The sequence below is a fragment of the Lepidothrix coronata genome, unplaced genomic scaffold (assembly GCF_001604755.1).
Source record: "Lepidothrix coronata isolate B3197 unplaced genomic scaffold, Lepidothrix_coronata-1.0 Scaffold146, whole genome shotgun sequence".
NCBI classification, from domain to species: Eukaryota; Metazoa; Chordata; class Aves; order Passeriformes; family Pipridae; genus Lepidothrix; species Lepidothrix coronata.
Genome location: NW_016690326.1, coordinates 1,611,853 through 1,639,149, shown reverse-complemented (window position 1 = coordinate 1,639,149; position 27,297 = coordinate 1,611,853). Strand labels below are relative to the sequence as shown.

General features: G+C 60.7%; 3 protein-coding genes across 11 annotated transcripts in view; 1 reads left to right on the top strand and 2 right to left on the bottom strand.

Annotated features, from left to right (window-relative positions):
• Window positions 1-5,180, bottom strand: part of SIMC1 (SUMO interacting motifs containing 1) — a 9,072-nt gene extending 3,892 nt beyond the window's left edge. Inside the window, exons 1-7 of one of the 7 annotated variants that reach the window (XM_017828132.1) lie at window positions 5,064-5,180; window positions 2,903-3,607; window positions 2,445-2,665; window positions 1,787-1,856; window positions 1,195-1,340; window positions 574-741; window positions 4-84 (exon numbers count right to left, since the gene is read on the bottom strand). In XM_017828132.1, the coding sequence (XP_017683621.1) occupies window positions 4-84; window positions 574-741; window positions 1,195-1,340; window positions 1,787-1,856; window positions 2,445-2,665; window positions 2,903-3,580 (1,364 nt within the window). In that variant the 5' untranslated portion in view covers window positions 3,581-3,607; window positions 5,064-5,180. The other 6 variants (XM_017828131.1, XM_017828133.1, XM_017828130.1 and 3 more) reach the window with 6 other exon arrangements.
• A 186-nt stretch (window positions 5,181-5,366) lies between these two features.
• Window positions 5,367-8,753, top strand: THOC3 (THO complex 3). Its single transcript, XM_017828135.1, has 6 exons — window positions 5,367-5,562; window positions 5,976-6,132; window positions 6,861-7,065; window positions 7,387-7,548; window positions 7,636-7,736; window positions 8,041-8,753. The coding sequence occupies exons 1-6, from the start codon at window positions 5,380-5,382 to the stop codon at window positions 8,202-8,204; spliced, it is 972 nt and encodes a 323-aa protein (XP_017683624.1). The 5' UTR covers window positions 5,367-5,379; the 3' UTR covers window positions 8,205-8,753.
• Window positions 8,754-9,837: 1,084 nt separating this feature from the next.
• CPLX2 (complexin 2) lies at window positions 9,838-25,675 on the bottom strand. Of its 3 annotated transcripts, XM_017828138.1 has the most exons (5): window positions 25,563-25,675; window positions 20,853-20,950; window positions 12,112-12,219; window positions 11,450-11,625; window positions 9,838-11,279 (listed from the first exon to the last, which is right to left on the bottom strand). In XM_017828138.1, exons 3-5 carry the CDS (start codon window positions 12,140-12,142, stop codon window positions 11,082-11,084), a joined length of 405 nt encoding a protein of 134 aa, XP_017683627.1. In that variant the 5' UTR covers window positions 12,143-12,219; window positions 20,853-20,950; window positions 25,563-25,675; the 3' UTR covers window positions 9,838-11,081. The 3 variants fall into 3 exon arrangements, with proteins under 3 accessions (XP_017683627.1, XP_017683629.1, XP_017683628.1); XM_017828140.1 differs by lacking the exon at window positions 20,853-20,950 and having other exon boundaries at window positions 25,563-25,629; XM_017828139.1 differs by lacking the exons at window positions 20,853-20,950; window positions 25,563-25,675 and adding an exon at window positions 14,306-14,356.
• Between the last annotated feature and the right edge of the window lie 1,622 nt (window positions 25,676-27,297).

Sequence of the window (27,297 nt, the reverse complement as noted above, 5' to 3'; positions counted from 1 at the left end):
TCTGCAATCTTATGGGAGCTGCAGGTGGGAGATCTGTCCACTTCCACTGCGATGGACAACATCCGCTGGAGCAGGAGCATCACCCTGTGTCAGAGAGACAGTCAGCACTTGAAGAAGCTGCTCCTTGGCTTGCCAAGTAAAGCATTGGGGATGGCCCCTAGTTCAGCCTCGTGCTGTGCAGTGAGGGACACGGGAATGCAGTGGGCTAGATTTGGTGTCTCTTGGTGGCTTTCGAGTCTGATGCTCTTGCAAGCAGAGCTAATCCCCAGATTGATCCTTGGGAGGTCTTGGGCTGTACTGAGTGTTGGTGGAGCAGCATGGGGTAGCCTGAGCTGTAGCTCAAGAGCTCCAGCCTTACACTACGTGCAAGAGGATGATACTTACTGAGCCAGTCTCCTATCAGGTGACAGTCTTTTGCTCACCAAGTCTATGTCTAACCCAAAGGAGAACCAGCAAAGCTGGTCACAGGTACAGCCTGGCTTCCCTGACCTGACAGGGAGTGAGAGGCTCTGGCTTCTCCTTGACTTGGGCCCATGATAATACCAGTAGGGAGTTAGCACTTCTGGGGCTTACTTTTGAGCAAAGAAAGCTGCCGGAGCCTGTGTGCTGGCTAGACTTGGTGCAGATGAGCTGTGTTCAGCCCTGGCTTCTGCTGAAGAGGAGGGAGTTTCTTGTGGCTTCTCCTGGGGCTGGCAGAACCCGACTCCTGTAATAGCTGCGACCAACCATTTGACCACTTCCCTAGGACAGAAACAGGAACTTTAGTGGGGATGGGTCTGATTTTGCTGTGTTCTGACCTCTGGATCCACTTGGAGCTTGAGGAAAGATCCTGACAATGAAGAGTATGTCCCACTCACTTAGAGTAGCTCTGTAGAGCAGCTCAACAGAAAAGCTCTCTTGATTTGTACACTTGTCCACAGGACTGCAGCCTCCTTAATCCTGTCCTGAGCAATGCAAATCTGACCTCATTCCTGGGAAAAGCCTGCTAGGTTGCAGCTGCAAATGCCTTGCATCCTCTCTGGTGGTTTGCTTTTGTAAATCTCCTGTCCTTTATATTTGGCCCTACACTTCCCTCTGTCTCCCAAGTTTGCTTCTTGTAAAGTCTGAAAGTCTGACCTGGAGTCTCGACAAGTGTTCCCTGAGCCCCTGCCTCAGTTTGTGGTTAGAGAACAGGGAGGAGGAGGTGTCTCTTACTTGACATTGTTGAAGCACATGTCACACGAAAGCACTTTCTTGGCAATTGACTTCTGCAGCAGGTGCAACCTCAGATTTTCCTGCAAGTCGTCCTCCAGGGTCTGCACCACGTACTGCAGGAAGAGGAGCCGGCCAGGGGGCTTCTCCTGAGGGCACATGGAGAGCGTATGAGCCTGAGGGAGCCACTGGGTGAGGAGCACCAGGGAATTTGGCTGTCTTAGGAATGGACTGACGTACACGACTGAGGAACAGCTCCAGGATGGGCTGCCTGGCTCAGGCAATGCCCTTATGGGCATTGCAGGACCTGTTCTACCACTGCACTAGCGCTGTGACCGAGTCTTTATCTGTTGCTGTACCTTCTTCAATGGGACAACCTGCCTGCAGCTGTGCAGTGGGTCAGGGAGCACTGAGGATAAATATGAGATACCCAACTGGCACTTGCTGCCCTCAGCAGCTGCAATAAACCTGCACATTGGACTGTCCTGTTCTCTGCAGCAGAGCACAGCCACATGAGGTCCTTGGGCAATGCTTACCCTCAAGCACTGTGTCCTGGATGATCCCTGCCCGATGTGACACACACGGTGCCAAGTACCTGGTCCTCCATGATGAATTTCAGCAGCGTCCAGTTCCATCCCACTGTGGCAGCGTTGGCTGGATGGAGCCTGCAAGGATAGCCCTGTCCATTTGTGCTGAACTGCCTGACCATCTTGCTGGAGGCACGGCTGCCCCTGGCCCTTCCCCAGCCCTCCCCAGCCTCACTTGCTCGGGGGCTTGACCTGCCTTCTCCTCTCCATTTTTGCTCTCAGCCTTTCTCCTCCCCTGATCCCATTAATTTTTGGAAAGCACCTGGCTGGGGCTGTACTCCATGGAAATGCCCAGGACTCCTAGGCCTGTGGCCTCACAAAACATTGTTTCTTTCTGTGGGAACCCCTGAGGGAAGTGAGGGAGCTGCTACAGGCACTGACAGCCCATGGCACTGCTGCAGCCCAGGGAAGGCACCTCTGCCATGTCACAGCAGTGAAGAAGGAGATCTGCACTTCAGGGCAAGCCAAACATGCTTCTCTGTCCCTGAGAGCTCTCTGGTATCATGGGCTGCCCCTGTCCCACCCTCAGAAAGCCTGGGGAGTGCTGGCGGTGGCAAGAGGATCATCCTGGGTTATATGGGAAATCACTCCTATGAGTGAGCCCCTGTATGCTGGGCAGACCCCTGGGAGCAGCCCCGGGGGCACCGGGACAAGGGGAACACCTACATTTGGATCTTCATCAGCAGCATGTAGGTGTCCTTCAAGATCTCCTCTTCATGGGCATTCAACAGGACCTGTCTGATCAGGTGGGAGATGATATCTTTGGGGGGATAGTGCTGGCAGGAGACGAACTCATTCAGGAGATGCAAGGTGCCCTCCAGGAAGTTCTCCTCCATGGTGGTGCGCACCATGCTCAGCTTCCCTCTGGGGATGAGCTCAGGTTTCTGCTGTGTAGAAGGCAAGGCAACAGGTGAAAGCCAGCTCCCCCAACACAGAGGAACCCAGCTGGGATATGCAGCCCACTGTGAAGGGAACTGCAATAACCAGAGCCCCCAGCTGCCTGGCAAAGCTTCCCACAAAGGGCAAAGGGAGCAGGGCCTGCCCTTGCTACGTCCTCCACCACAGGGGCTGCTCTGAGCAGCCTCTAGCTGGGCTTGGCAGTGGCTGCTCTAAACCCTGTTTACCTGCTGTGTTTCCCTGTTGGGTGCTATGCCTTGGAAGAAGAGGTGCTGGACTCCACTCCTCCTGAAACTGTGCAGTTTGTCCAGCCAGGCCTTGCTGTCACCATTGCTCCTGTCTGGGGTTGCTTGCTGGGTTGGTTTGTGTGGTATGTCATTTGTTTCCAGCAAAGATCCTCGGGCCTTCCCTGGGGTTGTGGGAAGGGTTGGGGCAGGGCTCAGCCTTGGGGGGAGGTCCCTTTCCTGGCAGAGGTGGGGAGGCTCTTCCTCTGGGCCATCAGCTTTCCAGCTGCTATTGCTGTCCAGGCTGGGGGGTGCTGAGTCCTGCTGCATGCTGGACAGGGAACTCAGGTCACTATTGAAGCTGGTAGCACTGCAGTCCTGCTCCGAGCTGCAGGAGCTGTGGCAGCTGGAGGCAGGAGAGAGGCAGCTCCTGTTCTCCATGCTTTCGGCTGTGTCCATGGTGGCACTGGGCTTCATGGGAGTGCTGTGCCAGGATGGTGCAGGGCTTGGCTCTGCCACTGCCTCCATTTCTTCCTTTATGGTGGAGCAAAGCTGGGGATGGGATGTGTGTGCTGCTGGGGCAGCAGGTGCAGTCCTGGGGTCCTGGTCAGCACTGCAGGTGCAGTGTAGAAGGATGCAGGTGTCTTCAGTCATGCTCAACTGCACTGGGTCTGTGCTCATGTCCTCACAGGTCAGATCGATGATCTCCTGTGGGGACAGAGAAGCAGTGTCAGTGTCCTTCCTGCCAAGAGCCTCTGCTATGGTGGCAATGTAGCCCCAGTCCAAGAGGGAAAAGAGGTTCATTGGCACCAGCCCAGGGAGAGAAACCAGGGGCAAAGACCCCATCTGAGGGGATGGGGCAGCCTGTGGGGGCTGGTGGCTCTGAGCTCTGGGATCAGCTCACCCTGGCAGCACCACTGAGCCTGAGCCCAACCCTGACTGAGGCTCTTCTTCCCTGCTTTCCCCGGGGTTCCTTCTTGCAAAGAGCCATGCCTTCTCCTCCAAATACCTCTTGCCTTGGGCCAGAGTGGTCCTGGCTGCTTGCTTAGCTCCCTCCCATGATGAGGAAATGCAGGTTCTGCTGAGGTGCTGAGGGAGGGCAAGGCAAGCACAATGAGCACTCCTGTAACCCTGTTCCCAGACACTGGCAGGAGCAGCACAGGATCCAAACCCTGGCACGCTTTCTGTGGCACAACCTTGCCCACTATGAAGACAGCAGTGGCAGGGAACAGAGCTGCGTCTTCCTCTTTGGCATCAATCTGGAGCTACAGCAGCCCTGAGACTTTGGGGACTCCCACTCAGGACTTGCTGGGTGATGCAGCACTCAGGTGTTCCAAGGAACAACAGGAGCCGGCAGGGGAAGGCAGCTGTGTCTGCACTGGCGGCAGGCAGGACACAGCACTTCCCAAGCTCTCGGTGTGCCCAGGAGGGGTCAGAGCCTGTTTGCTCTTGGGGAAACAAATCCCCCTCAGCGTCTCAAAGCAGGGAACGCGGTTAGCGGACAATTTAAGTCCGTTTTTTTCCCCCTGACTCAGACCTGCTGCCTTTCCCAAGGAGGGCTCCTGGACGCTGGAGGAGCTGGGGAGGGCAGGAGGCCGCGGGGCTCCAGCCGGTCACGGTAACCGTCGGCGGCTGCGGAGCTGCCTCAGGAACCGGGACAGCGGAGCGGGGAGCGGGACGGGCCGTTCCCTGAGGGGCTGAGCCTCGAGCCCTGAACCGCCACCGTACCGGACATCGTCCCCGCACCCTCTGGCGATAAAGGGGAGAGGAGTAGGACAGGGTAGAGGAGCAGGACAGGGGAGGGGGACGGTACAGGGAGAAGGCGGCCCTGGGGAGAGGGGCAGGACAGGTGAGAGGGGCAGGACAGGTGAGAGGGGCGGCAGCCGCCCCACCGCAACCCTGAGCCAGATCCCGCCGGGGGCTGAGCCCTACAGGGCTGGACCCTCCTCGGGCTGCAGCGAGGGCATGTGACGCTCCATGGTGGGGACCGGCGTTTTCTGAGGTGGGAGGAACGTTGCCGAAGAGGCTGGGACCGCTAGGGGGGGGCGCTTGAGGGCCGGGGCTCCGCCGGCCACAGGTGGCAGCGGGGACCCGAGCCCGCCTGGGGAGAGGCTGGGAGGTCCCGGGAGTCCCCGGGAACCCCCGGCCGGGGCTGCTCACCCACCCCTCCACTGCCCCCGAGGCTTCTTGTCTGCGCGCGGCTCCCGTCCCCGCCCGCGATGGACGCGCCGCCATCTTTGTGCGGAGCAGCGGCGGCCCCGGACTCACGGAGGGGGCGGGCAGGGAGCGGCGGGGGCGGCACGGCCGGGCCGGTGGCGGCGAGCGGGCGCCCTCCGAGTCCGAGTCACTGAGGAGCACCACGGTGTCCTCCATCCCGGCGGCGGGCGGCGGCTCCGCCCCGCCCGTGGAGACGCGCCAGGCGCGGGGTGGTGGCGGAAGTGCCGTCGAGCGCCGGGGCGGGGCGCGGTGCCGGCCCCGCCATGGCGGTGTCCCCGTACGTGCAGGCCATGCAGGAGCTGTTCCGCGCCAACACGCGGAGCCGCGAGTTCCCCGCGCACGGCGCCAAGGTGCACTCGGTGGCCTGGAGCTGCTGCGGCCGCCGCCTCGCCTCCGGCTCCTTCGACAAGACCGCCAGCGTCTTCCTGCTCGAGAAGGACCGGCTGGTGAGATCCGCCGGCAACGGGCGGGCGGTGCCGGGCGGGTCGGTACCAGGAGCCCTTGGGCACCCTGGGCCCGGGTGTTTGGGCAGGTGTGTCGAGCCGGGGGGTGGGTCCCGGTGGTCGGTACCGGGTACTCGGTGTGCGCCGGAACAGGAGCATCGCCAGGAGGCCCCGTCGGCCGGTGGCAGGGAGCCGGGAATGGAGCTGGAGCGGGAATGGAGCTGGTGCCTGGCGAGGAAGGCGCGGGCCTCCTCCATCCCGGCCGGCCGTGGGCAGGAGCGTGGCCGGGTTGGCAGTGGCGCTCCGGGCTGGGTTCCCGCCCCATCCCGACAGGGATGCAGTGTGCTGAGATGTGGGGCAGGAGCGGGAGCAGAGCCAGGCGCATCCTCACGCTGACGGCTGTCCTCTCCCCCTAGGTGAAGGAGAACAACTACCGGGGCCACGGAGACAGCGTGGATCAGCTCTGTTGGCACCCCAGCAACCCTGACCTCTTTGTTACAGCGTCCGGGGACAAAACCATCCGCATCTGGGACGTCCGCACCACCAAGTGCATTGCCACTGTCAACACCAAAGGTGAGCCCCTGCCTTCCCAGGGGGCTTCCCAGGTGGGTCCCGGCAGGACCTCAGCTGTGTGGGACCCACCCACAGCAGCACAGAGCTTTGGACCCTTTGGTGGCTGCTTTATCTTTGGGTTGCAGTCATCATATAAGGGCTTATTTACTGCGGAGTAGGGACTGGAGAAACTCCTGAAATACAGTGCTGACCATTAAAATGTTCTGTGTACTTGTTTCTGGAGTCTATGGGCTGTGAGGGAAAAAGCATGTTTACAGGGAGCCATGATGGAAGTAAAAGTTTGTGTGGATTCAGAAAAACAACTATTTGCGTTCATACAGTGCCTAACCCAGATACCACCTCTGCCCTTGGAAAGATCAAATTTTGAGTTGTTGGGGTTGGAAATGGCATTGTAAGATGACATAACTGCAACTTGCCTTGTTTTTATCCTCATTTAAAGGTATTTGTTGTTGGCTTCTGCTTTTTCTGGATCTCAAAGATCACTGGATCTAGAGGATCTTTGGATTGACCTTGTGTGGTGATTGCTGTGGTCTCATCTTGGCTGAAATGAGATGTGGTCCTACTGTTTTGAAGCTGTACTTCTCATAAGTTTTATTTTCAGTAACTGTCTGTATTTGCTGGACAGCTGCCATGCAGGGTTTGTGTGTTACACTGCAGGCCTGGCAGTCTTTCTTATCTGGGAATGGTTTGGAGTGGAAATGGGACCTGCTGCCTTTCTGTCCCTTCAGGTGAGAACATCAACATCTGCTGGAGCCCCGATGGACAGACCATCGCCGTGGGGAACAAGGATGATGTGGTCACCTTCATTGATGCCAAGACGCATCGCTCCAAAGCTGAGGAACAGTTCAAGTTTGAGGTGAATGAGATCTCCTGGAACAACGACAACAACATGTTCTTCCTCACCAATGGGAATGGCTGCATCAACATCCTCAGGTAGGTGCCCGTGGCTGCAGGTGGGCCGAGTGGCTGGGCTGACTGCAGTCAGGCTGCAAGTGCCTTGGCTGCTTTTGGGGGACTGGAGTCCCACACCTTAGTGATCCCCAGCCCTCTGGTGGGAATGGAGCTGAGGTTGCCCCTGTTCTGGGCTGGGCTCCCTGAGAGGGACCCTGATGCTTCACCTCATTCACTGGACACTTGGTGTTTCCTACCCTGGCTGGGTTTGCTCCCAGTCCTGGTGTGCCTTGTGCCTGCCCAGCTTCAGACAATCCCTGTGCTCCTCTCACTGCTCCCTGTCCTCTCCCTTCACCTCCACAGCTACCCAGAGCTGAAACCGATCCAGTCCATCAACGCCCATCCTTCCAACTGCATCTGCATCAAGTTTGATCCCATGGGGAAGTATTTTGCCACGGGCAGTGCCGATGCCTTAGTCAGCCTTTGGGATGTGGATGAGCTGGTATGTGTGAGGTGCTTCTCCAGGTAGGTAGAGCTGTCCCAAAGCTGTTTGCCCCCTCTCTGGGGACCATGTGCGGTTGGCTCACTGTCTGCTCCCCTTGGTTGCTGCAGGCTTGACTGGCCCGTGCGGACACTGAGCTTTAGCCATGATGGGAAGATGCTGGCGTCAGCATCAGAAGATCACTTCATTGACATTGCCGAGGTGGAGACAGGTAGGGGTTTCTTCTTGGAGAACAGCAAGGAGGGATCAGATGGAGAAGTGCTGGTGGAGCTGGGAGGGCACTGGGTGAATCTGTCTGCTAAGGAAGAGCTTTGCTATGAAGAGCAGAGCGCCATGAGGGGGAGCCTTTGCCTCGTTAGTCGGTGGCAGACATGCTTGTCATGTCTGAGCCTTGTCACTGGGTGATTAAAAGGCGCTGGAGCAGCAGTAGTGCCGGAGAGAAGAAGCAGGTGCTTGGCACTTGGACAGCGAGCAGTGGAGGCTTTCCAGGCTGACATGGCCCCTTTTCCATGCAGGAGAGAAGCTCTGGGAGGTGCAATGTGAGTCCCCTACCTTCACAGTGGCCTGGCACCCAAAGAGGCCACTGCTGGCCTTCGCCTGTGATGATAAGGATGGCAAATACGACAGCAGCCGGGAGGCTGGCACCGTCAAGCTCTTCGGGCTCCCCAACGACTCCTGATGAAGCTGCACCTGGGGAGGCAACACCTGCCTACTCTTGGGAGTGGGAGCTTAGTGTAGATGGGGCAAGGAGTTGGCTCCCCTCCTTGGCAGCCTGGCAGGGCTGTGACCTCGGGCTTGGCTCAGTGCATCCTGCTCTTGGGAGCATTTGTAAATAGGCAGCTGTGTGATGGGGATGATGGGGGTGCTGGCAGGCCCCCCCCTCTGCCGCCTCCTCTCTGGAGCATGGGGAGCTTGTTCCAAAGGCAAGTGGCCAAAGAAAATCAGTCGCTGGAGGTGGCTGCTGAGAGGCCTTCCATGAGAGGAGCTGCCCTCTGACCAGTCTCCACAGCAGTGATAAGCTATGTGACTGTCCCCTTGTCCCCAACAGCCTGGTGGTGAGGGCAGCCCTGGGAGCACAGCCTGCCCCTTTTCTTCCCAGACATATCATGTCCCTTCCCTGTGCTGGGGCAGTGAGGGGATGGTGAAGGGATGCAAGCTGGGAGATGTTTCCCCAGCTGGGGCTGAGTTTTTTAATACTTGTTTTTTTCTAATTTTGATAAATTCTCTTCCTTAACGAAGGTGTCTGTGACTCCTTGCAGGGGGGAGAAGTGAGTTGTTGAGTTGCTCTCCCTTCCCCTGCCTCCTTCTCTTGGCCATGGCAAGGCCCTGGCTGCGGGGTCTGTCGAGGGACTGTCCCCGTTGTCCCCACTGCCTGTCCCCGCTCTCCCTGTCCTGTGCTGTCACCACACCAGAGGGCGCTGTGCCCCCACACTGGCGACAGGTGACAGCGGGGACACTGCTCAGCGGATGTGGGGGGACACCTGCAGGGCCCTGCCCGGCAGCACCGCATGTGCGGAGCACGCTGCTGGTCCCACGCCAGGGCCACCAGCCCCGGGCAGAGCCCTTCCTCGCACCCCTGCAGGGGTGACGGGCACTGCCTCCCCAGGGAGGGCTGTGGGGATTTCTCTCCCTCTGTGCCATCACAGGGAACAGTCTGCCTGCGGTGGAGACCTTGCCTGCAAGATCTCTACCGTTTTCTACCTTCATATTTTAGTCTGACAGAAGCTTTTCCGGGTGACTGCTCTGCTGATGGCGCCTGGGTAACAGTGGAGCTCTTTGGTGGTAAATGATGGCAAATGATGGCTGAGGCTGGCTGCAGGCTGAGGCCTCCAGGGCTGTGCCAAGCCTGGGCACTGTCAAGGCCTTTGCCTCACTGCGGGGACAGGAGGTGCCCCATGCCGATAGCCTCAGGCCCGTCTATTAGGGGACAGAAGGCTGTGACCCACCAGAAATAGCCCTTGTACCCCAGGGTATCCCCTGTCATTCAGTGAAGGAAGTCCCAGGGTCAGGGGGAAGGGGCAGAAGCCCCCATGCCATGTCTGTGGGACATGGGTCCACCAGCACCCGTCCCTTTTGCCTTGTCCCCATCCCCAGAGATGACACCTGCAGAGTGGGGAGCAGCAGGACTGAGCAGGACTCTGGGAGCCACATGTGGTCACTCCCTACACCTGTGGCCTGGCTTGGGTGCTGCCCAGGGTGGGCCCTGTGGTCTTACCATATGTGATGAGCTGCCAGGTGTCAGCCCTGGGATTGGTGGGGAGAGGGAGCTGACATGGGGACCCAGGGAAGCAATGGATGAGAAGAGGCTGGAGCAATGTACAAATCCCTTTATTTTATTAGTTTGTCAAAGACTAGTTCGAGCAGGATGGTCACAGCATGTCTGTGGGGCCCCGAGCTGCCCGCCACCTCCCTGGAGGGCCCTGGTGGGCAGCTGGGGGCCGTGGCTGAGGAAGCAGGGGGAGGGGGGAGCACGGTGTGGCAAGGGAGGGGCTGGGATGAGGGTGTGCCCCTGCCTCCCCCCGTTGGGGTACAAGCAGCAGCTCCTGGGACATCCCGAGGCGCTTGGCCAGGGATCCCTTCCCAGGCCCGGGGACCCGTGTGTCCAGCGTCAGGTGGGGGGCAGCCAGGCACTTCCAGCCCTGGACTGGCCTGGCAGCCCTCGGCCCTGCGCTGGCTTTATTGCAGGGGGCAGAGTGGGGGTCCCAGCAGCGCGGCGGGGGGATCTCGGCTCAGCGCCGCGGGTGGCCCCCAGGGACAGTGGGGGCTCGGGGGTGGGAGTCTGAGCAGCGGACACGAGGACGCATGGAGCGACGGAGCGCACCCTGGCACAGAGACACTAATGCGAGGACGGGGGCCAGCGGGGCCAAGACACAGACGAGCGAGCGGCGGGGACGGGGGGACGGGGCAGGGGGGGCCCTGCCCCGCACGTGCCTTTGTACACGGTTGGCGGAGCGCGGCGCCCGCTCCTCCCGGTGCTGAAGTATTGCAGTCTAACTGATATGGCTTTAACTATGGGGCCAGAGATGCGGGGAGGGGGGTCCCCTCCAACCCCCCGATGCAGGGGCACACCGGGCAGCCCCGGGGGACCCCCGTGCCCGACGACTGGGGATGGGGGAGCTGCGGGCAGGGCGCCTGGCTTTGTGCTTTGGGCTTGGCCCGGGGCGGGACGGGGCAGGGGGATGGCAGTGTTGGGAACGAGGGCAGGCGAGCAGAGGCCTGCTGCGGTCCCCTGGGAGGGCAGGAGCAGGGCAGGGGGCACAAGGAGCCACCCCGGGGAGGCCGGTAGGGCCTGGGTGCCCCCAGCCCACCACGAGGTTACATCAGTGCATTTGGTCCCGGTTCGCCCTGTCCGGCCAGGGCTGCTCCCCTTTGGCGTGGTGGGGGCGGCCCTGCCTGGACGGGACGGGGCGGGCTTTTGGTCTGGTCAGGGGACAGGGCAGGAGGGGATGGGAGGGGGTTTGGGGACCCCCTCTCCGGGGCCAAGGGAGCTGATGGAGGGGTCGTAGGGGAGAGGGCGCCCATGCCCCAGCACCCTATGGCAGGGCTGACAGTGCCGTTACTTCTTGAACATATCCTGCAGCGGGCCGGGCAGGTACTTGAGGACGGTGTCCAGGATGCTCTCCTCCTCCTCTTCCTCCTCATCCCCGCAGCCTGCTGGGATCGCCTTCTTGGGGCGCGTCAGGCTGCCCTCACACGGCTGCTCCAGGGCAGCTTTCTCCTCTGCTTCCTTCTCCTCCTTCTTCTTCAGCCCGTACTGAGAGGACACAGACCCTCAGCAGGGCAGGCACAGGGCACTGCCTGCACTGTGCCCGTGCCCATCACCACTGCTTTGGGCCACCCTCCTCCCAGCCATGCCAGCTCCCTGTCCCAGCCCCACCCCGGGTGCCAGGAGCAGGGGTGGGTGCAGGAGAAGCATGTGCCCACCTTGTCACGGATCTGCTGCCGGACTTTCTCCCGTTCGGCTTCCATGCGGGCGTGCTTGGCTTTCCGCTCCTCTTCCTGCTGGCGCAGAGCCTCCTGCCTCTCCTCCTCCTTCTTCTGCGCATCAGGGTCCTTCTCCTCCTCGCCCCCCAGCATCTTTCCCATGTCCTTGGTGGCCCCTGTGGCATCACAAGAGCATTGGCTGGTCCCCAAGGGTGCTGCAGCTCGGCGCTGGCTGCTGAAGCCCTGCAGCGGCAGGCAGGACAAGGAGCCCCCCTGACAAGGACAACCTGGGACATCCCCAGGGCCACCGATGCCAAAGTGGGCTGCAGACAGGCTCTGGAGGCTGTGGGGATGGGGAGTGCCACGGGCTGGCTGCGCTGCCCTAGTTCAGCGTCAGCCGGAGGAGATGCCGGCAGCTCCTTCGGCACCCAGGGGACCTGCCGGGGAATCCCACTTAGCGGCAGGAGAGCCAGGATTCCCCAGCCAGCTGCTGACGGTGCTGGGAACAGGAACCCCAGAGGGCTTCAGCAGCAGCTCCCCACTGCCGGTGGCTCTCTGTGTGACTCTATCCCCCTGCCATGTCCCTCCCACTGTGGTCCCAGGGTGTCAGGCCAGCACTGCTCCCAGAGAGGGGACTCTGAGGGGGAACAGCACCCACTCACCGCCCAGTGCTTGCTTCATGACAAAGTCCATGGTGCCGATGTGTGCGTGTGGCTAGGCCAGTGCCCAGCGCTCATCCACTGCTGTCCGGGCTTGCTGACCTGGGCCACCTGTGTGGGCAGAGAGGGACAGCATTGGGGACACCATGCCCATAGTCCCTACCGCCCAGGCGCAAGGAATGGGATGGTTCCTGGGGCTGCACTTTACACCCTCTGCACCTCCAGCCCCAAATGCCTTCCAGGATGGACAGAGGGAGTTTCTGGGGTCTGCAGGCAGAGGGTGTGCTGTGTCTGTTTCCCTCAGCCCCCTCCTCACATCCCTGCTGGCCTTGAGGACCTATGGAGGGACCAAGACAGGGATTCCAGAGGGATGTTCCACCTCACCACTGCCCTTGGTGTGGCAGCAGGAGCCAGGGGTGCTGCCTGAGGGCTGGTGGGATAGGGACCCACCACACCACTATCCACTGTGTGCCCCTGCTTTGGGGGAGGGGATGACAGCCCCTGCCTGGGGATGCCAGCGTGGCGCAGCCAGACATGGGATGCTGCGTGTGTGCGCGTGTCTATCGCAATGTGAGTGCTCTGCAGAGGGTTGGTGGCAGGTTGTGGCGATGTTTGGGGGCTGCAGGGATTGCAAGCAGCAGCCTGTCACTGTCTGTGTGATCCATGCGGGTGCTGCAGATGGGTGACACCATGCAGGGGCACTGCGTGTGCAGGACGGAGCGGGTGCACGCTGTATCTGCGTGTGCTTGTGTGTGAGCTCTGTGCAGGCGTGCAGGTTATGTTTGCTCAAGAGGTGTGTCTGCGGGTGGCTGCAGGCTGTGTTTGCATGGGGTGTGTGTGCACACGCGTGATAAGTTTGTGGGGCTGCAAGCTGCGCGTGCCCCCACGATGTGCAGGCTTGCAGCCTGTTTTCAAGCTTTGTGCGTGTGCGAGTGTCGGGGTTTGCGGGCTCTGCGGATGCGTGTGCACACAGGTTTGCGGGCTGTGTCTGTGTGCTGCGTGTTTTTGCTCTGTGTGTGTGTGTTTGCACACTGGGGGGGTGTTGCAGGCTATGTTAGTGTGTGTGTGTGGGGCTGTTTGTGCAGGTCCGTGGGTTTGCAGGCTGCACGGGGTCTGTGCACACAAATTTGCAGACTGTGTCGCGTGTGTGTACGTGTGGGGGTGTTGCAGGCTGCTTGCGTGCTCCGTGTGTGCGCGCATGTGGGGGATTACAGGCGGGGTGTGTGTGGGGGGGTTGCCCGTGGGGGTGCCCATGCCCCCCACGTGCCCCGTGTGAGTGGGGGGCTGCAGGCTGTGCTCAGATACTGGGGGTGCAGTTTGGTGTGTGTGTGTGTGTGTGTGTGTGTGTGCCCAGAGAGTGCCGCAGAATCGCAGTTACCCCACCCCAGATCCCCGGGACCCCAGGGGGCTGGAGGGTCTCCAGGAGCTGTGACCCTCGGAAGTTTGTTGCCGCCAGCGCTGGGGCACCCCGCGGCTAAGGGGTGGGGGGTGCTTCTCCAGGCAGCACAGTGCTGAGCCCCGGGACCGCAGTGGGGGGCTCAGGGGCCACCGGGGATGAGGGAACACTGGGAAGCATCGGGAAACCGGGGCCGTAGGGAAGGTGCAGGGGACACGGGGGGCATCGGAACACCGAGGCCGCCTGGCGGGGGGTCGTGCAGCGATAGCGGGGTATGTGGGGAACATCGCGGGGTGCAGGGAAAAGGGCAACACGGGGAAAACACAGCAGACGCAGGGCACACCGGCAGGTACCGGGACACCAGTGACACCCGTGCGGGGACACCGCACGGGCTGCAGCGACGCAGGGGACACGGGGGGGGGGGCGCCGGGAAGGCGGGGGACAGCGGAGACACGGGACGTAGCGGACACCCGGCATGCGGGAGACACCGGGACCGCAGCGGGGTGCGGGACCCTGGTGGGGCTCCGCGACAGGGGCGCAGGTACAGGGAAGACGCGTGGGGAACCCGGGAGCCGGGGGACACGCACGGGGGGCGCAGGGGACACCGGGGACGGGGGGAGCGGGGACACGGGGAGGGCGGGAACCGCGCTGGGGGCGGGGGTCGCGCAGGGGACGCGGTGCCGCGGGGACCCCCCTCCCCACCCCATCCCATCCCGGTGTCTGCGGCGCCGGGCCCCGCCCGCCGCCCCGGGCCGCCCGGTGCCGCAGCGGCGGCGCTGTCCCTTCAGCACCGGCACTCACCGGCTCCGCCGCCGCTCGCCGCTGCCGCCGCTCCGCCCCGCCCCGCCTCGCCGCGGCCCGGCCCCCTCCCGCCCCCGGCGGCACGCGTGGGCCCGCCCGGAGCGACGGACCGGCCCCCCGCGGGGGCGGGAGGATGCGGGACCCCCCCGGGAAACGCCGCACGACCCCCAGGGAAACGTCCCGGGGAGCCCCGCAGGATGTGGACAGGCCCCCCACGCTGGTCACCACCCCGCGCTCCCGCGGCGGAGGGACGGGGCAAGAGTCTCCTGCGCGGGGTTAATGATTCACCGCCGCGGCAATTAACGGGCGAGACGAGGCATTCATTAATGAGCCGGAGCTGCCCCCAAGTCCCGCACCTCCTTGCTCCCTCACTCGGCACCCCGACCCAAAGCAACCCGGTCCCCTCTGCAGGGGTGTGGGATGGCTGCGGGAGTTTAAACAAAGTCCTTGATAAATCATTTCGTGCCCCCCTCTCCTTCGCGATGGCATCGAGGCTGTGATGCCCACAGAGCTCAGGACCCAATTCAGAACGGAGTTTCCGTCCAGGAAATGGGGGGCACCTCCCTGCCTGGCCCCCCTGCACCTGCCTGAAGGGAGACAGTCTCCTGCAGCCCCTCCTGTGTTCCCTCCCCCGCACTGCGGGACAGATCTCCCACCCTCGTCCCGATGCACAGGGTCGGTGTGTGCTCACCCTGCAGAGGGGCAGCCGGTGCCTCCTAATTAATCCAGCCCTGAGTTATTAAAGACAAGACGAGCCCTGTGCAAATGAGATTAGTGGTGCTTGGAGCTGGGCTTTGGGATAACTGATGTTTAATGGTGAGGCTCTGGAGTAGCAGCCCTTCAGGGGCCCAGAAGAGTGCTGGAGAGGGTCTGAGTGTGGGGTCCTTTCAGGGACCCCCTACCCCTGGGGGGGTGTGGGGAGCTGGGACAGGCTGCAGCTGCCCCCCCAAGCACAGTAGTGTGAGGCTCTGGAGATGCTCCTGGTGCTGCTGGGCACTGCCAGGGCTGCTGCAGGGATGTCGAGAGCGATGCAGGATGTGGGGCAGCAGTGGAGAGCCATCCTGCAGCTGGGGGGCCCAAAACTGGCGTGCAAGCGCCACCTCCACAGGGATGCAGCACTGACAGATCCGTTTGTGTGTACCCTGTGCTCCTGCCTCGATGCATGGCAGCTGCCACGGACAAGTCTCAGCACAGGGGCAACACACCAAGGACTTGGCCCTCTTGTTCACCCCCTCTCACTGCTCCCAAAAATACCCCCTGGCGCAGCAAATCTCCATCAGCTCCGAGCCCTCAGCCTGGCATCGGCCAACAACTCCTCTTTCCACCTCCAAAGTAAAAATGCCTCCTGCCCTTGTGCCCAGCCCCGCTCTGCCCGCTGGCAGCTGGTGGGACAGGCATGTGGGCGGCAAGACAGGCCTGTGCTTGGCCCGTCCGTCTGTCCATCCATCCGTCCTGCGGCAGCCCTGCTCCGGGTGTTGACGTCAGCGCTCCCGGCAGCCGGGCGGTGGGCGGGCGGCACCGCTCCTATTGTATTAAAAATAATACAGCGGAGCACAAATTCATTACAGATAAGTGTGACAGCCAGGAGGAATTAACGAGCCCGTCTCTCAGCGCCTGACAAACGCCTCCCTTTGTTCCTGGGATGGGTCCCTGAGTCTTTCAATCTTTGGAGATGCCTCGACTCATTAAACACATCCTCCCCCAGCAGCTCCCAGTGTGCCTGAGGACTGCTCCCAGTATGAGCTGTGACCACGCTGGCAGGGACATCCCTTGTGCCAGTGTCCAGTGCTGTTGGGCTTGCCCTCCTTGGGAGTCAGTGTCCTGGAGTGCTGTCCCCAAGCATTAGTCCCATGTGGGGTGCAGGGTGGCCAGGGGGAGGTGGGCGAAGCAGCCCCCGTCCCTGCTGCTGCGGGAAGCACGAGGCTCATGTGAGCTGAGGCCAAACGCCCCAGCACTCCAGCTGCCGGTGCCGGCGGCGCAACCGCAGCCGACAGGCTGGCAGGCACCCAACTCTGCCCTGCTGGCTGGGCTCCCATGGGAAGAGCAGCCAGGGGCTTGTCACCAGCCCTGGGCATCGCTTCCATCCTCCTGCCCCTCATACCCCTGCAGACACCCCTGTTCCTGGGACAGGAATGGCCCCATGGGACCCCCATAGTCCCAGAGCTGAGCTGCCTTTGGCCAGTGTTTGGGGTGCTTGTGCCCAGCACAGGCACTCTTTAGGACCAGCTGTTCCCTGGTATCATCCTGGGCAGTGTCACCTGCTGGGTGACTGCCTGGAGCTGCCTGGGGCGGCAGGAAGAGAAGGGACAGGGAGGGATGGGAGGGACAGGGCAGCACCGTGGCCAAACGGAGGAGGAAGCTCTCAGCACTGACAAGTCCCGCAAGTTGCCTCTGTGCCGGCTCACGGGGGCAGCACAGCAGGGGTGGAGCTAGTGCAGGAGCCAGGGCCCTGGCACTGCCTTGCTCGGCTCCACGCTGGCGCCCAGGGAAAGGGCACGGGGCTGGCTGGTGCCGTCACATCGCCCACAGCATCCGCCGCCAGCAACGCCTGAGTGGCACCTGCCCATCAGCATTGTCCCCAGCTCCCACAGCCAGACAGGGACTCTGCAAGGTCACAGCCTCTGGGCAAAGCTCCCGGGCAGAGGGAAGCGGGTGCCTGAATACCTGCACCCATCCCTGCAGCACTGCCAGCCCAGCCTGCTGCCACCCATTAACATAGGGCAGTTATTTCACTTATCCCCCCGCCCCCCCAACTATGCAGAAAATAATTATTGGTCCTTCTCATCGCACCAAGGGATTAAAAGTGGTTAACTCCATTTCCAAAGGCTTTGTTATGTTGGTTTTCCCTCAGCTGCTGCACAAGGCGATTTCCACAGTGCCACTTAGGCAGCTTTTATCAGGTTGTCTTCTGGAGGTAATTGGGTTTTTCAGGAGCCTGTTTAAAATTCGTAACCCAGCCTCTTAAACAAAACAAAAACAGCAGCGGGGAGAAGGGGAAGAGGCAGCACGAAACATGCAGCAGCTGCAGCCTCTGAAGAGCAGCCCTGGCCCCTTGGGGCTGGCACCGGGCGGGGACAGGGACAGGCACCAGCGTGCTGAAGCGTCAGTCTGGAGATGGACCCTCCAGTGCAGCAGCTGAGAACAGACTGCAGGGACAGCCCCTGCTGCCCCTGCAGTCCCTCCTGCTGGTGACACTGTGCGAGGTGAGGGGTACCCTCGCCACAGAGACCCACAGGGTAAGTATGAGGTGCTTGGAGCCTCCAGCGTCCAGCCCCTGGGGATGCTAGGGCCACTGCTTTGCCTCTGCAGCAAGTCACAGCCCTCTCAGCACGTGTGGGTGCCCCCTCAGCACCCACTCACCTGTTATCACACCCACAGCAAACACGGGGTGTGAATGTGGGTCTCACTGTGGGGCTGGCTGGGAGCTCACCATGAGCCCTGGGGCTGGCAGGGACGAAGGTGGGCTCTTGCCACAGCTTAATCCTGGCTCCACTGTGATGCTCCTGACTGTGGGAGTTGCACTGTTGGAAAAAGACTGGGGGTGGCAGGGTCCCTGTGCTGATCAGAGAGGGACAAAGCAAATGGGCCAAAGCCATCCTCACAGGACAACTTCTGCTGGCCCCATGTCCTGAGGGTCTCCCTGGTTCTAGGCTTTGCTGGCTGGCTGGGGGAGGCTCCTGCTGCCCTCCCCATACCCTGCTCTGTATGGGCACAGCACTGCACCCCTGCAGCCAGAGGGGCTTCAGGCTGACACTGCAGCTCTTCCTGCTCTCCTGCATCACCTCACGGGTCCGTCTGCATTAATACCACAGCCCCGTCGGCATCAGTGCTGCGGACCTGTCTGCATTGCTACCACAACCCCATCGCCATCTCTCAGGAAGACTTGTCTGCCCCCTCCTTGTGGGGTGGGGGTTTCACTGGGCACCTCCAGCTCGTCCCTGCCTGGCTCTGTGCCGCGGGGCGCAGTGTGGGCTGGGGAGTGAGTGGGTGGTGGGGAGCTGCTGCAGCAGATGGTCGATGGGGCCGGATCATGGCACCGCACGCAATGAGGAACGTGTGTGTCCCCGGGGCCATTCACAGGAGCTGGTTGTGAACTGGTGCCTGCAGGGCCCCAGCACACACACACCTGCTCGTCCCAGGCATGGCAACAGCAGCGTGCGAGCCAGGAAGGCTGTGGCTGATGGAGGGATGGGGAGAGGAGAGGACCAAGCCAACGGCTTCCAGCTCTTCCCAGCATGGCAGTGTCCCAGGAGGATGCTGGAGAGAAAGAGGTGCTCCCAGTGCTGTGCTACTTCAGAGCTCCCCAAAAAGACCATCTACATCTACATCTGTGTGAGAGAGTGATGAAGGGGCTGAATCTCCCAGTGAGAGTGCCCAAGGGGACAGGGAGCCAGCTCCAGGCTCCAGCTAAGAAGCATCCACTGCTGCTGGGATATCAGCCACCGCACGGCTGAGCACCTTGGCTTTGCCACCGCTGTTCTGTGCCCTGTGACACGGAGCTCTGCTCACCCAGTCCCAGTCTCAAGGCCACCCAGAGCCCCAAGGAGTCCATGTCCCATGAGCGCTGGGGGATGCCGGGATGGACATGTGAGTGCTGGGGCATGCCAGGATGGACTCTGCTACCTGAGTGCTGCAGTGGTGACTCCTCATCCCCACAGCTCCCGACTCCCGGCGTGTGTCCGGTGCCTCTGTGCCATGCATTATTAAACAGAGGCACTGCAGCCCCTCGCTGTTTATCCTGGCGTGGCTGTGCAGGGACAGGCTGTGGGAGCTGCGGTGGCTCGCTGCAGTCTCATCCAGAAGATTTAGTCTCCCTGCAGGCCTGGCCAGTTCCCCAAACAGGTTTATGACCCCTGGGCTTACTCACCTGGCGGCTTTCAACCCCCTACCACACACAGAATGGATACCACCTCCCTGTAGAAAAGCCACTATGCATTCAGCCTCAGTGCTATCACCTACGCCTTCCCCTGCCCACACAGCAGGTACAGCATTTACATCCCAATCGCCCATACAAAGGCACAATTGCGTCGAGTCCACCCCATCAATATTTATGGCAGGCACGAACACCCGCAGCTCTGCAGGGGCCAGTGCAGAGCAGAGCTGGGTGCAACACACCACACACTGCTTGGAGAGCAGACAAAAGCCCCCCTGAGCCAGTGCACTGCCTCCCCATTGCCCTAGCCTGTGTACATACTGATTTCCAGCCTTGCTGCTCTGGCAGGGACATGCAGGGCCTGTGCAGGCACCAATGACCGAGGTGGTCATGATGTATGGGGAGTGGATGCCCAAGGATCCTCTTCCTGGCTCTGTGTCAGGATGGGATTTGGGCACCTGCTCCCCACAGAAAGCCTCAGAGTGGTTATACCACCCTCATTTCCCTGACAGAAAAAAGGTGTGAAGGACAAGGGCACAATTGTCTCAAGGCTGGGCATCCAAGGAAGCCCCCACCTTGTCCACCCTCCAGCTGAAACATCCTAAAAAATGAGACCCTGGGCACTGTTCCCCTGCGGTTCAGCCTCATGCTGACATAGATTTTGGATCCTGAAAGATCTTTGGGGCTCCTGAGTTGAGGGCAGAGACTGGGGTGCTTTAGCCCCTCTCTGTACCACCAAGGCTGGGGAACGGGGGGATGAAAGGAGCAGGGATGTCATCATGGCTGGCCCTGCTCTACCCAAATTCCCAGCCTAGCTTTGGGAGAGCATCTGCCTTCTGTGGGAGAAGGGCTCATCCTAAACCCCCCATGGGAGGGAAGGTTTAGGAGATGAGATGCCCCATGCCCTGGGCAAAAGAGCTGGATGAGGGGCACCACACCAGGGACACCCTGTCCTCCAACAGCAGCAGATGGCTGCACGGTGGGGGGCTCCATGGCAGCATGGAGGGGGACATCTGGGTGCCTGGGCTCCAGCCAAGTTGCAGCTCGGTGGGAGCGGGATGAGCCTACATTCACCCCCTGACTTGGGACACTGGGACATTGGGAGGGGTGAGAACCCCACACCAGGGAGCAGCTGGGATAGGGGGGGGGCTCGCTGCCCACCCCATCTGAGACCTCCCCCAGCCTGCCTGCGCTCGGGGTTTCCGCTGTGGCGTGACGCCGGACGGGCACGGCAACGCTCCAAGAGCTGCTGGGGCTCGGGCCAGAAAATTCATTCTTGGCTGCTTTCAGTGGGGTTTGGCTCGTACCTTTCCCATCTGGGGGCTTTCAAAAGAAAAAAAAAAAAGGAGAAGAAAGAAAAAAACCTCCTGTCCCTGTGCCAGCTCCACAGTCACTGTCACTTGCCATGGTCCCCAGGCGTGACTGTGCCGAGCATCTGTCCAGAATCTGAGCTGGTCTTTACTCCTGTGGTCTCTGCCTGGTCTTGAGCCAGTCCAGGTGCCTCTTGCCCTGCACTAAGGTGTCACAAGATAGACACCCCCCCTCCCATCTTGTGTGACACTACTGGCTCTGCTGAGGTAGCCCCAGGTGGTATCTCTGCACCCCCCATCCATCCCCCATAACATGGGGAGTGAGATGTTCCCACAGCCCCCCAAGAGCCACGGCACTGCCTACCTTGGTGTGTGAAGCACCAGGTGTCTGCTGCTTCGGCACCTAACGCAGGGGGACAGAGACCTCGTGGGGGTGGCTGAGCATCGCAGGGAGAGCAGGGCCTGCAGAGACACAGACAGTGAGAGGATTAGCACCATGGAGGGGCTCCAGGAATGGATGGCATTGACAAAATGCATCCACTTGATGGGTGATGGACAGAGCACACCACTGCCTGCTGCCCTTTCTGCCACCTGGGGGCCCAGGGTGGGTCTGTGTACTCCCCACATCTCAACCTCCAAGGATGGGAGCAACCTGCTGCCAAGAGCCATCATCTCTCTGCAGATAGGAGCCCAGCGGGGTGTGCAGAGGGTGACAGGCTGCAGGAGGTGGCAGCTTGTCAGGGTCTTTGGTCCTGTCCTAAATCGGGGACACCCACTCTGCTGCTGGCAGAGGGCTCCTGGCTATCTCTGCAGGTACCTGGCACTTTGGATGCCTTCATTAAAAATTTAGAGAGCTCTCAACTCTTTGAGGGTTTTAAAATTTCACATTAACTCTGCCATCCTTAGCTTGCACATTTGTTCTTCAGAGAACATAATGGCAAGTTAAAACAAGCCGCCAAACAAAAGCCCTGCTCAGACTCGACAATCGAAGAAAGCGTGACGCCGCTCTGGGCTCCCCACTTCTGCTGGACCACAGGAAACTTCTGTCTGGGGATCTTGTCCCTTTCTTGAATGTCCTTGAAATCCCCCTGTGATGCCTGGGGAGATGCAGGGAGTGCTCCTGGGGGATGCTGGCCTGGGAAGGGGCTGTGCAGAGACCCGGGTTCCAGGGTGCTGGGTGCCATGCTGGCAGTTTCTGGGGTGGTCTGTGCCTGTGGTGTGGCTGACTGGTGTCACCGTGATGGGTGTCATGAGTGTGATTTCTGCTCTGTGACTCGAGGAGCAGATTCCTGGGGAAGTTACACATTCATCCTAACTTCAAGCAAAGGCTTTTCCTCCACCAGGGGAAAGGAGGGAGGCTTTGGCAAATTGGAGATAAATATATGACCCAGGGGAGTTGGGGGAAACAAAGGTAAACACCGATGCTGTGGAAGAGCAGGGACTGGGATGGATGGAGCCTGCATTTTAAAAAGCATTACAGAATAGGGATGTCTCATTCCAACCCCAGGAGCAGGAGACACTGACAGCCCCTGGGAACAGGGTTTGGTAAGGTTGGCTATAGGAAAGAGGCAAAGGATCCCCAGTGAGACCCCCAAGGAGACCCCAGAATGGCAACTGCTTCCCTGGGAAATGCAGTGCTAAAAGCTCAGCCTGGAAAGGGCTCAGAAGCAGCATGAAGGTGACCTTTGCTGGGGACAACTGCTGCCTCCTTTGGGATATAGGAAGGCTCTGGAGCGGGGTAACATGGGCTGCAGAGTGCTGCAGGGATGTGCGCCTGGGGGCATCTAGTTTCCAGACAGCCCAGTGCCAAGGAGACAGCTGGGCTGGAACAGAATCAATTTGGCTCTGCTGGCCATGGCCCGGGGTAGCAAATCAGGAGATATTTGATGAAAACCCAGAGGGTGGAAAGAGTAGGGACCCCCTGTCCAGGTACTTGAGAGGATGCAGAGAGTCCTGGGGGGTTCTGCTCCGATCCCTGTAGGGTATTTTTTATTTGAGCCAGACCAAAGTTGTTTTTTTCCTCCTTTACAATAGGCAGAGCCTCCCGGTACCACAAAGATGCATCTCACCTGGACAGCTGCACTAGCTCAATCCGTCTGTCTGTCCAAGCAACCAGACACCAACCGCAGCCAAACACAGAGGACAGGGAAGAGAAGAGCAGGGTGATGTGCCAGAACACCCCCAGCTCCAGGGATAGAGGTGCCACCAGGAGCTGGCAGAGTTGTTTTGATCTAGCTGAGGTCGGGACACAAGACAGTATCCAGGGAAAACTTACTGCTCAAGATGAGACTATTAGTGAGTCCACAGCTCTTGTGCTTTGGCACCTCCAGCTCTCGGCACCCTGCTTGAACAGTTGAGCTTGTCCAAATGTCTGAAAGGAGGGTGGGCTGGGGAAGGGGAGCAGCGGGGTGCACAGGCTGACAAACTCAGGGCACGCATCTCAAAGCACTTCCACTGCCTAAGGGAGATGCTCTTGGGACCTGTCTTGGATCTGGCATCAGCTTTGTGTCTGAGCACCAGGTGAGAAGGAAGGCTCAGACTCACGATGCTTGGGGAAAGTATCTGCCAGCAGTGCACTGTCCTGGCCCTCACGCAGGGATGCAAAGGGATTGGGGTGTCACACTGCACTGGGCAGCCCCCAGAGCCCCCAGCTGGGGTCCTGTACCTGAGCTGACCTGCCTTGTCTTCAAAAAGCAGATCCTTAGCCTCAAACACCTCAATGCCTCTTGCACGCTTCATCTTGCCACAGGACAGGGCAGGTCTGGGTCACATTGTCATGGGGTTCTGGGATTTGACTGGGATGAGTAACGTTTCTGAGCCTCTGGTGAGTGTCACAGCAGGAGCTGGTGACACCAGCTAGGGAGGGATGGACATGATGGCCTGGCTGTGCACAGGAGGAGCAGGGACCTGTAGTGCAGAACAACACCGTAAAAGTGACAGTGGCTCCTGGTGAAGTACTGGGTGACCTAGTGAGACACTGGTGCCTGGGGGCACAGCTTGGAGAGCCCACAGCTGAATGAGGAAGATGGTCTGGGTCTCTGCAGCCAGGAAGGCTCCATGGGACCAGGAGAGGCGGAGAGGAAAGCTCCTGGGACGAGTGAGCAGAGAGTGCTCACGCGAGAGCAGCCCGCAGGAGCACAGCTTGTTTACCCTGGCTGAGCAGGCCTGATTGCTCTCTATAAATACACCCGGCGAGTAAACACCGGGGAGGGAGAAGGATCATTTAAACTCGAGGATGATTCTGGCATAAGAACAAATGGGAAGGTCTGGCCAGGAACACACAGAGGCTGCGGGCGAGAGCAGAGATCCTCTGGCTGCTGGGAAGGTCCTGTTTTGGGTCCAGCCCTGGCTGTTGGGGCAGTGCATGATGCCCGAGGGCTTGGGCTCAGTGCTGGTGGAAGAGGCAGCAGCCTGGGCAGCAGTGACCATGCCCACCTGCCATACCAGACCTCTCAAGCTCTGGGCCATGGGGGTACAGTGGTGCCCAGTGGCAAAAATAGAGATGTGCCACACTGCCAGTGGTCACTTTCTCTTCCCCAGAGGGTTTTCCTATAGTACCAGACCTGCCCTGGGACCTCTTGGTGCTGGTGCTTAAACCATTCTAAGCAACTCAACGTGGCTCCCCTTGGCTCCTGATACAGCTCCTCACAATCAGCTCCAGCCCGGTGGGCTGTGCCTGGCAGCAGCCTCTGCAGAAACCCAGGCAAGAGCCAAGGTGTAAACCTCAATCATCCTCCAGTGCTGTGAGGTGTTTTGAGCTCTGTCTGCTTGGGGTCATTACAATACTAATGTCATTATGCAAGGCAATTGAAGAAACCAACACTCGGCCCCCAGCCAAGGGAGACTTTGAGACATTTTTCTGTGCCAATTTGTCTCAGCTGATCTGTCTCCAGTTTCCTCAGGACAGTGAGGGTCAGACACCAGGTGCAGTGTTGCTGGATGGGGACTGAGCTCCCTGTTTCCATGCTGGAGCTTGTTGCGGCAGCCTCAGGTAGACAAGGACAGGTTTGGCAGGGAGGACACTCCTCTGCATCCTGAGTCCATGGCCCTTCCTCATCCTCTATTTGCCCAAGCCAGCACCTCAGTTTGACTTGAATCACTCTGCTTCCTTTGCCAGCTCCAGTTCCTTAACCAGTCAACAATTCCTTCACCAGCCCCAGCCAGCAGCTACCACTGATAGTTGCACGGAGAAGCCCTGAGCCATGAGCCCTTTTCTGAGTGAAGGTGCCAGCCTTGCTTTGCCACTCTGACTCACCACTCTGCCTGCCTCGGGCAGCAGCTGCCCGGTCACGCTCGTGCCATGCGGGCAGCAGTGCCACCGTGTGCTGCCAGGCCTGGATCACGGCAGCCACCTGCCCGTGTGCTGCAGCCTCGGTGATGGGGGCACAGCAGGGAGAGGGGCTGGAGCGTGGGGTTTGGGAGGCACCTCGTAAGGACAGTGCAGAGGGAAGAGTGGTTTAATCCCAGGGGACTGGGGAGAGGAAGGTGAAATGCTCCATGAGTGGCTGGATTCAGCTGCTGAGAACAGAATGGAGGAGGGAGCCAGTGCTGGGGAGGCATGGGAAGAGCCCGGCAGGTACCAGGAGCTCCCCAGAGCAGAAGGGTGCACAGAGCCTCCCGGGTGCAGACAGTGGATGGCGGGGGACCAGGTCTCCTCTCCCTGCCCACTCCCCACTCTGGGCCTGCCAGATGATGGCCAGGCACGAAGGGGCTAGAGGGGGTGTGCAAAGCACAGTCCGAGGGTGACAGACTTTCTGCTCCCAACCCCTCCACACCGGCGCGTACCCCCTCCCCAGATCTGCGGGCGAGCAGTCCGGGGGCGCGCCGCTCAGCTCCGCATCTTGCACCCGCATCACCTGCATCCTTTCCCCCACCCCGCATCACCTGCATCCCTCCCCGCATCCCGCATCCCGCATCCCGCCCCGCATGCCGCATCCCGCCGCTCCGCGGCCGCCGCCCCGTTACATAAGCCGGCGGCCCCGGGAGGCTCGTCGGGCCGATCCCCGCGCCCGTGCCCGGCCCCCCCCGGGCTCTGCGGCACGGCGGGCCCGGCCCGGCCCGGCCCCGCACCCACCTGGCTGGCTCGGCGCGGCTCCGGTGCGCCCCGTCCGCCCCCGGCGCAGGGAAGGAGCCGCCGCCGGAAGGGAGGCGGGAGCCGTAGCGGTACAGGGGGGGCCCGGTGCTGGCTCCCCCTCCGCCGCACGGCCTCCCGGGCGGGGCCGCCTCCGTGCCCGCCTCCGGACCGCCCCGCGCCCCGGGCGGCAGCCCCCGGCCCAGCCTTCCTCCCCGGTACCCGGCGGTCCCTTGCGGTACTCGGCGGTTCCCCTCCGGTACCCGGTAATTGCTCCTCCGGTATCGAGGTGTCCCCCCGCTATTCAACCATCTCCCCCTGCCACCTGGCTATGCCCACCCACGCCCAGCATCACCCCCCAGCATCTAGCATCCCTCCCAGTACTGCCTGTGCCTGCAGTTGCACCTCCAGTGCCCATAACAGCCAACCCCAGTACCTGACCATGCCTCCCATTTCTTGGCCACCCATTTCCCCAGTACCCAGCAACTTCCCTGAGTCCCTGGCCATCCCTCCTGACCCCCTGGATCTGCCAGTCCCCCCCCATCCAGCAATTCCCTCCAATATTCTCTCTCTCCCCACAGGCCCCAGTGCTTCTCTCCCCCAGAGTTGTTAATTCTTCTCCCATGGCACTGCCAGCCCCTCCAGAGGAGGGGTCTCTAGACAGATCACCTCTGTCTTGGTGTGCCAGTCTTGGGGTGTTTTGGGGTGCCAGTGGTGCTCCCCAAATCAGAGACCCCTGTCGCATGTGACAAAGCCCTTGCCCAGGCTCTCTTAGAGGGTGTTCCAAGGATGGGGTGATGAAGAGCTCTGAGCCTGCTGGGGTCTGCAGGGCTCACAGACAAGCCAAGAGGGAGCAGAATGGGTGGAGAGGCTGGAGAGGGGGCTGCTCTGGGGGGCTGCAAAGCTCTGGGATGGGGATATGGGCAGGCTGGCCATGTGCTGTTGTGTGGGGCAGGGAGTGGTGGAAAGAAGGAGTGGAGCAAAGAGCAAGAACTTGTCCAAAGAGGTTTTAAGAAGCCAAAACTCTGGTTCAGGGCTTGGTGCAGAGCATGGCCAAGAGGCCTCCAAGGTCCCCACTGGCCTAAGGGACTGAGGCTCCTCCTTCCCCTGCCCAGTCCCTCTCCACAGGCTGCTGCCCCCATGTTCCTGGTAGGCAGCTGAAGCCCTTTTTCCCCTGGATTTTGCTTTGGGTTTTTGTGTGTGCAAAACAGCTCCCACTGAGCCCTGGGGATGCTTTGGGGTTGGTGCTTCCTGGGAGGGCTGTGCCTCTCATTGTAACTTGTTTTTGTAATCTGTTTGGTCATTGGGATCTCTGATCGCCCTCTGAACAGCGGAGTCCTGCCTCTCCCTCCTGAAAAGGGAGTGCAAGACAGCTGTGCCTTAGTGCTTGAGGAGGGCTCAGCATCGTGGCCCCAGGGGAGTCTGCTGCTCACGTTTCCCACCCTGGGGAATCCTTCCTCCACCAGGCATCACGGCAGGGTCAGATGCAGGTCAGCTGGGAGCCACCTCCGGTTATCCCTCCCTGCTCCTCCCGTGCTGCTCTTCACATCACGCAGAAGCTCAAGCTCCCTGCACCACTCCTTCTTGCAGGGCTGCTGCAGGATGGAGAAGCTGATGAATAAATCAATCCCCCCCGGTGCTGAGGCAGCAAAACTTGGATGTGAGCAGAGGAGCAGCGCCGGGGCTGACGGCTGGGGTGGCACCTCTTGTGAATTCCTCCTATGCAGCCGCCGCAGAC

Excerpts from the sequence above, each read along its gene's own strand:
- THOC3 (XM_017828135.1), top strand. The coding sequence starts at position 5,380 with ATGGCGGTGTCCCCGTACGTGCAGGCCATGCAGGAGCTGTTCCGCGCC. Across the intron at positions 6,133-6,860 it reads TGCCACTGTCAACACCAAAG|GTGAGAACATCAACATCTGC; the intron begins GTGAGCCCCTGC and ends CTGTCCCTTCAG. Across the intron at positions 7,066-7,386 it reads GGCTGCATCAACATCCTCAG|CTACCCAGAGCTGAAACCGA; the intron begins GTAGGTGCCCGT and ends TCACCTCCACAG.
- CPLX2 (XM_017828138.1), bottom strand. The coding sequence starts at position 12,142 with ATGGACTTTGTCATGAAGCAAGCACTGGGCG. Across the intron at positions 11,626-12,111 it reads CATGAAGCAAGCACTGGGCG|GGGCCACCAAGGACATGGGA; the intron begins GTGAGTGGGTGC and ends GTGATGCCACAG. Across the intron at positions 11,280-11,449 it reads GGCAGCAGATCCGTGACAAG|TACGGGCTGAAGAAGAAGGA; the intron begins GTGGGCACATGC and ends GTGTCCTCTCAG.